This window comes from Callionymus lyra, chromosome 8 (assembly GCF_982586985.1).
Source record: "Callionymus lyra chromosome 8, fCalLyr1.hap1.1, whole genome shotgun sequence".
NCBI lineage: Eukaryota > Metazoa > Chordata > Actinopteri > Syngnathiformes > Callionymidae > Callionymus > Callionymus lyra.
This window is the reverse complement of record NC_141825.1, coordinates 9,893,382-9,903,217: the sequence shown is the minus strand read 5'-3', so window position 1 is coordinate 9,903,217 and position 9,836 is coordinate 9,893,382. Positions and strand designations below refer to the sequence as shown.

Sequence of the window (9,836 nt, the reverse complement as noted above, 5' to 3'; positions counted from 1 at the left end):
TAACCACCAACCTTACCAACCACCTACAATTCCTACATACCTACCTAACCACCAACATAACCACCCACCTACAATTCCTACCTACCTACCTACCTTACCACCAACCTAACCATCCACCTACAATCCCTACCTACCACCTAACCACCAACCTACAATCCCTACATACCTACCTAACCACCCACCTACAATCCCTACCTAACTACCCACCTATTATCCCTACCTACCTACCCTACACTAACCTACCTATTCACCAACCTAACCACCCACCTACAATCCCTACCTACGTACCTAACCACCAACCTACAATCCCTACTTACCTACATAACCACCCACCTACAATCCCTACCTACCTACCCTACCCTAACCTACCTAACCACCAACCTAACCACCCTCCTACAATCTCTACCTACCTACCTACATACCTAACCACCAACATTACCACCCACCTACAATCCCTACCTACCTACCTAACCACCAACCTAACCACCCACCTACAATCCCTACCTACCTACCCTACACTAACCTACCTAACCACCAATCTAACCAACCACCTACAATCCCTACCTACATACCCTACACTAACCTACCTAACCACCAACATAACCACCCACCTAAAATCCCTATCTACCTACCTAACCACCAACCTAACCACCCACCTACAATCCCTACCTACCTAACCACCAACATAACCACCCACCTACAATCCCTAACTACAAAATATCTAACTTGTTAGCTGGCTACTAACCTACCTTTTCCCTCATTCAAAAAAAAATTAAAAATCCAATTTTGGGGAGTTCTTTCCTACCTTCCCATCCAACATTACCTTCAAAATAAGTATTATCTTCTACTGTACCTACCAAAGAACTGTCTTTAGCAATTATTAATAGAGCTATGACTTCTTCCAGCTACTTTTAAAATTCTATTGCTGACCTACCGCTCTCAATCAATCCTACCCGTACCTACCCTGGCCAGCCTTACCTATCTGCCTTCCTACATTTTCACTTGATCTAACATTCACCCATCATGTCAAATATGCTTTCCCTACTGTCTCTACCTATTAGTTCTGTGTCATGTATAAATAACCTTTCCTAGCTTGTGAAAATTTTGTGTATCGGATGGCCCCGCTAAGAGAACACCAGCAAGCGTTGGTTCCTTTTTTCAGCTGAAATTTTCGCTGTTAAATGTACCTCTACTGTGTTCTCAAACAATTTCAGTCTTGCATATTTTTCTCTTCTCAAACATTAAAAGCATAATGTAAATAATCTCAGCATGAATTTTAATAAAATTGCGTGACACACTGGCGACGTTCGTCTCTGGATGGGAAATTTTAAATAGAATTGTAAATTGAGTACTAAGGCCTGTCGTCTAAATCCTTGTTATCAAAAAAGGCCGCTTTCACTCTTCCCTTTTATTCTAGCTACAAAAACACAGAGTGTGGAATTACCACACACATGAAGGGTGTGTGTGGTGAGAAGATTTATTTGCATAAGCACACACAGCCCAGGCAGTTTCCTGTGAAACAGCTTTGATAAAAGTGTGTGGACAATCGTTGCAGCTGAAGTCTTGTGGGAATTAGATTTGTTTATTTACATATACAGTATATTCCAAGATAAACAGTCGGAAAGAGCTGATTATTTTTTGGTGACACACACTCCACTAGTGAAATAACAATAGCTTAAACTATGGGAAAAGATTGAGAATATTCTTGTTATTAAAACGAATGGTAATTACTTACTTTATGTAACCTTTATGTTTAAATACTTCCATGAATAAAAGATAAATATGGATGTTGAATCATGTTGAATTAGTCATGAACACATTTTCTGAGATGCATACATTGCGATTTGTACAAGGAAAGACATTAAGACATTTTATTAACATTACATCAAATACACACGCGCACACGCACGCTTTTTCATACAAAAGTGCCCGCAAACAAACAAGAATACACTTGAGCACTCTATCTAAATCTGACTAAATTTGTCATGACAACGTTTTTTGTTTTTTTTTGCTTTTAAATGACTTAGATCAATTAAATAAAAGTATGTAGTGCAACTCAAAACCCACCGGGGCCACAATACTCATAGTGTCGATGTAAAGAATAATTTGCAAGAGAGCGCCCTCTTGAGGTAAATCGCAGCGTCACAGCGTCTTCATTATGAGGGAGAACATTTTTTACAATTTAAATACTTTCTTCTCTGCCACGTGACTTAAGCAAAATTGTCGCCATCAAAATTATGCATCACAATAAGGGATTCTAACTGCTAAATATTAGAATAATAGATGTATAAACTAAAATAAATAAATGGTTTAGATTAAGTTACAACAGTGTTGGATGACACTTTCAATTCAGTTTAGGACTTTATTTTACACTTCAACATAATACACACACTTTATTAATCCCTCTGGAGAGAGAGAGAGAGAGAGAGAGAGAGAGAGAGAGAGAGAGAGAGAGAGAGAGAGAGAGAGAGAGAGGGAGAGAGGGATGGATGGATGGATGGATGGATGGATGGATGGATGGATGGATGGATGGAGAGATGGATTAGAATTGAATACAAAACAAGGTGCAATACAAACAGAGTCCACAAGATGGTGACAGTGCTACACAAGTCCGTTTTCATCCAGGATCTTGTTAACCTTGTAGGCCGGATGGTTGGCGATGACCAGCGGTGGAGGCTGGGGGTCATTCGTTGGCTGAGCCTACTCGTGGCGACAGCCTTTAAGAGGGAGACAAGAAAGGTGGGATGGCGTTGAGGGATGATGGTAGCTTGAGGCGGACAGCAGGCGGATTGATGATCGATCGATTTCAAATGGTCCGATGTACCAGGGAGCCAACTTTAAGGCTGTAAGGCTAGAGGTGGCTTCGATGACCTTGCAGAAAACTTGCCAGGCCTGTGAGGTGAACTGCGGCCCACTATCAGATACAATGTCCGTCCGTATTCTGTGCAGCTGGAAGACGTTGTTGATCAGGATGTCGGCACTCTCTAGAGCAGAAGGGAGTTTAGGAAGTGGAACATTTTTGAAAACCTGTATACAATGGTTAGGATGTTGGTCATGCCATTGGAAGGAGGCAAGCCGTTGACAAAGTCGACAGCGACGTCAGACCATGGGCGACCGGGGGTAGAAAGAGTTTGGAGCAGACCAGATGGAGGACGGTTTTCTTCGGTAGCACGTAGTACAGGCGGCCACAAACTCCTTGACTTCCTGGTTCATTGTGGCTATCAAAAACACTGTTTTAGCAGTGCCAAAGTACGAGCGCTTCCATGATGGCAGGCAACCTTTCAGGAATGTCCCCACTGGAGAACTTGGTACCAGAAGCTCCTTGTCCCCCACGTTGTAGTACCTTTCGGAGTCTGTGAGCCTCCGGGAGAAGAAAGCGCAGGGGTTCATCTGGGAGAGGCCAGCACCGAGCCTGGTGTCTGGGGCATGAAATGTAGAAATGATTCCGGATGGGTGAGGATAAGTGACGTGAAGAATAGTTCCTTGAGCTTGTGGAAGGCGGAGTCGGCTTCAGGTGTCCATGTGAAGGTTCGCTTGGTGAAGGCAAGTGGAATTAAAGCAAAGGCCACTTTACTTTAATCACGAAATGAAGCGCTTGTAAAAAATAGCAATAATGAGCAATTTCTTACTGCCTCGATCTTAGTAGGATCCGGACAAAGTTGGCCTAGACCAAGGATTGAACCCAAAAAAACAACAGATGACACCCCAAACTTACATTTCTCTGCCTTTACAAAGAGTTTGTTTTCAAGTAATCGCTTGAATACCCGGCGGACATGGTGACGTTTTTTTTTTTTGGTGACGAGAGAGACTAGTAGGGCAGGAGCAAGATTTACCGGGGTATTGAGAACCACCTGTTGGCACAGACTGACAGGAGAGTCTGGGCATCGTCGGCAGCTGTGGTTCTCGCGGGGCAACGCACTCGCAACTGTCAAGGGAGAGAGAGCAGCGCAGGAACCGGAAACAATACAAAATAAAAGCCCGGAAGGTCAACATGACAATTTTATTGTTTGAACTACTTGTTAAATTCAATAAAACGACAACAACCACATTTTGCTTTTTTATCTGGACATTTTAGTGTATATTTCCTTTGAAAAAAAGGTGTAACTATCTAGATCTTCAAATTCCTTTTTTTCAGAATTTAAATTTAAGTAAAGAAATATATGATAATTTAAATATTATAATGTTAATGTATTTTAAATGTATTTGTAGCTTCCATTGTCGATAACCTACTTTGGAATCTTTCCATTTTTTTAATGTACATAAATAGATCTTAACTATAAAACCAAAGCTATATACACGACAACCTTTGTGATGATCTTTATTCCTTAACTATCTTAAGTTGAACAAAAATCAAGATTGATAAAAAGTACCCTGCTTTGTACTGTAAAAACTAAGATTATAAATGAAGGGTTGCAGAATATCATTGTCACGGACCTAAAAAAAACAAAATCTTGAAAATCCTTCCTAGTCATGCCTATAATTACCCCCTACAAGGAGGTTATATTAAGGGATTCCAAAAAAACATTTTTCTGCAAATAATGCAACATGAAAAAGATGATTTTGGAGGTGTTTTGATGTAACATGTCAACGTGATGTAACTCTAGAAAATAAAAAATCCTGCTTTAATTCAACTTTTTCTCACTTATGAAGACAAATTGACTTGTTGATCGTCTTCTTGCTGAACCTGCAACAACCTGATTCAATGATGACACTATTTATATTTACATTTATTCCGTTTTAAATCCAACATTTGTTTTGAAAAGAGTTGTTTTAATAAAGAATAGATAGACAAATATAACCCCATCAAAGCCTTTCGTCCTTCTACAATACTGTGATCCATCATTTGCACAACATGTGATCTTCAATTATGTTTTAATTAAGTGTGTTTAAAATTCAATTTTCCACTGTCTCCGCTCGTGTTGGTCCAGACTCTGACTCATGTGGGACACAACGTGAGCTGCCGTCAGTCACCGGGGGTCTACTCCGGTGACTCCGCCTCCCCTCTTGCTGCCTATAAGTGCAGCAGCAGCAGTCTCCTGCCGTCACATGTCCACTGACTCCACCAATATGGATGTAAACACTGTTGTGATGGGGAGTGAGAGCGTTGGAAAGTCAGGTAATCAACATTTCCTACTTTGAAATAATGTTAAATATAATGAAAATAACAGTCTGTTCTTCTCAGCACTCACCGTTCGACTTCTAACCAGGAGGTTTATTGGAGAATATGGAGATATCGGTGAGTTTAATATCATCACTAATCATGTTTATTTGCAGCAAAAATTAATCTTTCTCTGATTTTTATCTTTCAGAATCAGTTTTTTGTCGCAGTTTCCTCGTAGATGGGAAAGACTTTAATGTCAATATTTGGGATTCGCCTTTCACTGAGGTAAGAAAAAGAATAAACTGTATCAAATATTGAAAATGATTTATACTTTAATGTGTAGAAAATTACAAACAATTAAAAAATATAATTTATGTAAACTGCAATTTAAAAGGCTTTATTCATTTTGTATATAAATATTAACATGTAAATACACAAATTAATAAAACACGTTATACACAATGTTATAATGAATTAAAAAAGGGAAAATAAATTAAAAGTACAAAGATTACATGTTTTGAATAAGAAAAATATTGATCTTTTGTCAAGAATACTGCCAACCTTTCAAATGGTGTCAGAGTCTAATCATTGACAATATATAAACTCTGTTTATTTAGACAGGAAGTGGACAGCTAGCTAACTAAGAACCCTGCTTTTGATCAACAACAATAAAATAAAGCATTTGTTTGGGAAATGTTTGTGAATATTTCCTTATTTAATGAGCTTCACATTTTTATTAATATTTTCTCTGAATTTATATTAAAGGAAAAAAAAATATGTTGATCTTGTTGAACTTAATTAAAAATCGTACTTTATCTTTGTTTTTGTTTTTTTGTCTTGATGGCCCCTAACCACAGTATTAAGTATGAGGCTTTAGGAAATGTATAAAACATCCGCTAAAGTAGTAAAATGAAGAAAGAAAACAGCAAAATTCTGAAGTGTTTTCAAAGATAAATAAACTCATTGTGGTTTGAAACAGGAACCAAATATCCAGACAATGTTTCTACGAGTTAACTTCCAGTTACTCTTGAACAAAACCATCATTTTTTTTATTTTTATTCCAGGAGGAGTCTGAGCTGTCGCTCTTCGAGAAGAAGATCCAGTGGGCGGACTGCTTCGTCCTGGTCTACAGCATCTGTGACCGGACCAGCTTCACCTACATCAGCAGACTCGTGCAGGCCATCAAGTCCTCCAGGGACTACCAAAATGGCCCCAAATCCCCGATAGTCATCGTGGGCAACAAGAGAGACCTTCACCACAGGCGGACGGTTCTGAGCGAAGAGGGCCGGCTCCTGGCCCAGAACTCCAGCTGCCACTTCTACGAGGTGTCTGCTGCCGAGAACTACCACAGCGTGCTGATGGTGTTTCATGGACTGATGGACCGGATGAAGGACGCGAAGCTCCCCACCAAGAGACCTCTGGGCCTGAAGGGAATAGTCAAGACCATGTCCGCCGTGTTCGCGAGAAGACGGATTGACTCCATCTAAGTGGATCCCGTGGAGAAGGTGTCGGTGTGTAGCTGTGAAAGATCTCATTGAGGCCATGTTTGTGCTGGGATTTTAAGATGGAGAAACTTTGATGTAAATGTTTGATGTGATATTTAACTTTCAGATTGAAAGAGATTCTTTGCACGTTCTTGTGCACCTCACGATGAGATGATGTGTCTTCATACTGTTGAACCAAACACTGCTGTATTTATTCCCCTGGGCTTGTTTACAAGAATTTTAATAAACAAAATGTGTTCAAAAACATTTGTGTGCCAGAATGAAATGAGAAGAAACCTGAGTATCGTCAACTCTGACTCTTGTAACTCTTACATTTAAACTTCACTCTTGCTCACAGATCACTCGTTACATTCTTCCATCCTGCCTGCACTCTCTTCTTCACCTCTCCTCATCTGCATCGCCTTTTTTTTTACTACATTGAAGAGACAAAATGTGTCCAGTAGAGACAGAACTTGCTTCACATCAACACGCAACCCTGGATTTTAGGAATTGCTTTCAATGATATCTTGAGCCATTTTTGGCTTTGAGTAAGTAAATTAACTTTTACTTCGTTGTAAAATTAGCGAGGCTACAAACTGACCTAAAAGAATTCCACAAAGAACTTCTGTCATCACTCACACCTAAGGGTGTGTACTAATACTCTTTACTAGTGATGTGTTGATGAGTCTTCATGAAACATCTGATGAGGTATCATGATACAGTGTCATCATTTTCAAAGACCACTCGATGTCACTCTCTACTTTACGATCTTCTGCCCTGAAACCTGGCATCATTTTTACTCAGAGTGTGTTAAAGAATTTATGTTGCTTATAGTTTTATCACAATAAGCACGTAGTCATGCTTGCTGCGGCTCACAATGAGCTGGAAGGAACAAACTGTTTGTATTCAAGTGTGTCAAGAAAATCCCTGACGAGTGACATCTATTGGTCTTAAAAATGAAGACGCTGTATCGTGATACCTCATAAGCTGTTTCATGAAGCCTCATTAACTTATCTCTAATATTTACCGTAACAGTTCTGACATTAATGGCAGTAACCAGGCGAAAAATGTAGATTTTGGTGCCTTACTTTCAGTCTCTCTGGTGAAATGTTTAGTTTCATATACAAACATTTAAGATGTATTTAAAAAAAAGGGTCAAGCCGATGCTGATGTGCAAAAAGCAGCAGTTCCTCACGTTTTATACAAACCCATGAGTTTGCATAATAAAGGTTGACCTCAGTAATAACTCAATTGGTTAAACCAGAAGACTGCATTTTCAAGATGGCCAAGGTTTGAACAGACGTGCGACATCACAGTAACTACCTGTTATACAAACTATCATCAGAACTAGCCTTGCAAGCAAAACCCCTCCTTCACGCGGATTTGTACAGACACAATTAAACCCCATAATTATACTGACAGAACATTTCTAAGTCTGTTGTATTTGTCAAAATGAAGCCTTGAAACACAACTTATATTAAATACCCTTGTGTTATCTCAGGGTCAAGGTGACCAGAAGCCTTGGAAACAAATGTGTTTCTGGTATCACTTGTGTTATCTCAGGGTCAAGGTGTCAAGGGTCGTTCATCTTGACCCAGGCACAACACAAGGGATACAACAAACACATTTGTTCTCAGGCCTTTCGGGTCACCTTAACCTTGAGATAACACAAGGGTTAACAATGTTTCATTCTTCAAAATGTTATTTTTAATCAATTCATTGGACAAATTTTGAGTTTTTAAACCACATTTACACAACAACAATTATTATATTAATCTTATTTTGTTTTATTCCTTTCCTGTTGCCCAATTGGTAATTATTGAAAAGTAAATAATGTTATCAGTGTTTTTAGGAATATCATTTATATAAGTCACTAGAGGAGCAGACAGAACAAGCCACATATTAACTAAGATTATAAATTAATGAATTAAATCAATGAGTGATGAGACATACAGGCATGTGAACACCTTGTGTGTATTTCAGTCATAAATGAAAATAAATAAAAACATTTTTTCAATTCTTACATATTTATATATTGTATTAGATTTCATTGTTTTAACAGGGTAAAGTAAAAAAAAAGTTGTATTTCCTCCCTCTTAATCTCATTGTGATTCAGCCTGAACGCAAATCAAATCTTGCAAAGAACACGGTGAAATTGCTCTTTTGAACATCCTTATATGGGGAAATAATGCGTTATGTTCTTTTGTTTGTGTCCGGGCGAGTTAAACGGGAGGAGAAGCAGACTGTGGATCGACACTTTGTGTTTATAACAAGAACCAGAAAATAAAATTGATGTATAATTACCACCAATTTCTTCACACACAATTGCACATAGAAAAAAACATGATAAAAAAAATAGTTAGTGAGGACATAATAGTCCAAAAAACAGATGATGTCATGATTAATGTTTGCTTCAGACTCTTGTTCAAACTGGTGACTCACCGAGAAGAGGTGGTGTATTGTACTTTGACAGCCCGGAGCGCCTCCATGATTTTGCCGCATCACGGTGTAGGATATGTTTCTCTCCACGTGAATCAAGGTCAGATGCTCAAATACACAACAACGCCACACCGGTTGAATCGTTGACTCAACCGGAACTCAGTCGGTATCACTCGTGTTTGAACTTCAGTTGCTCTGAAAGCAGTTTATAAACAAGGTCACTCTCAGACTCGAAGGAAGGATTGAATAAAAGTGTTTCCCTTGAAAATGTCTTCGATACAATCGAGTGTTAAAATGGGATGATACGGTGTCGACGGGCGTCAAAAAAAAAACGAAATGTGGATCAATCGGTCATGAACACGGGAGGAATCTAAAAAACGCTGACCCATATTCCAACATGTGTCATCAGGCCACGGATCAGACCCCCCGCAGGGAGCCCGGGTTATGGGGAGCAGGTTTTTTCCAACAGACACGTGTGGCCGCGGCGAAGACACAATGTGATTTTCTTGCTGACTGATCAAATAAAAGCCAGAGTTATTCTATTATCGCGGCACAAACAGGACAAACGTGTGACGAGCTCAGAAACAAGACGAGAGCCAGCTCGTCCACGTGAAGTACCGGTAACGATGTGGGAGATACCTGAGGGGTTGAGGGTTCAAATCTGCAAATTAAAAAACTTGAAATAAGTGAAATATTTTCAAATTTGCGCAAATGACCGTCACTTGAGCAAAAATATTTTTTATATTTTTTAGCCAAACACATTTTTTTAACCTTATTTTTAACAATTAAAAATACATTTCTCAGTGATATTT

General features: G+C 39.1%; 1 protein-coding gene across 1 annotated transcript; it reads left to right on the top strand.

The window, feature by feature from the left end:
* Positions 1 to 5,067: 5,067 nt before the first annotated feature.
* Positions 5,068 to 6,852, top strand: LOC148073608 (ras-related and estrogen-regulated growth inhibitor-like protein A). Its single transcript, XM_087797389.1, has 4 exons — positions 5,068 to 5,116; positions 5,183 to 5,236; positions 5,310 to 5,386; positions 6,166 to 6,852. The coding sequence occupies exons 1-4, from the start codon at positions 5,068 to 5,070 to the stop codon at positions 6,586 to 6,588; spliced, it is 603 nt and encodes a 200-aa protein (XP_087653515.1). The 3' UTR covers positions 6,589 to 6,852.
* The last annotated feature ends 2,984 nt before the right edge of the window (positions 6,853 to 9,836 follow it).

Bases quoted from the DNA above. Each gene is read 5' to 3' on its own strand.
- LOC148073608 (XM_087797389.1), top strand. From the start codon at position 5,068: ATGGATGTAAACACTGTTGTGATGGGGAGTGAGAGCGTTGGAAAGTCA. The intron at 5,117-5,182 runs GTAATCAACATT...TGTTCTTCTCAG, and splicing joins TGAGAGCGTTGGAAAGTCAG to CACTCACCGTTCGACTTCTA. The intron at 5,387-6,165 runs GTAAGAAAAAGA...TTTTTATTCCAG, and splicing joins GGGATTCGCCTTTCACTGAG to GAGGAGTCTGAGCTGTCGCT.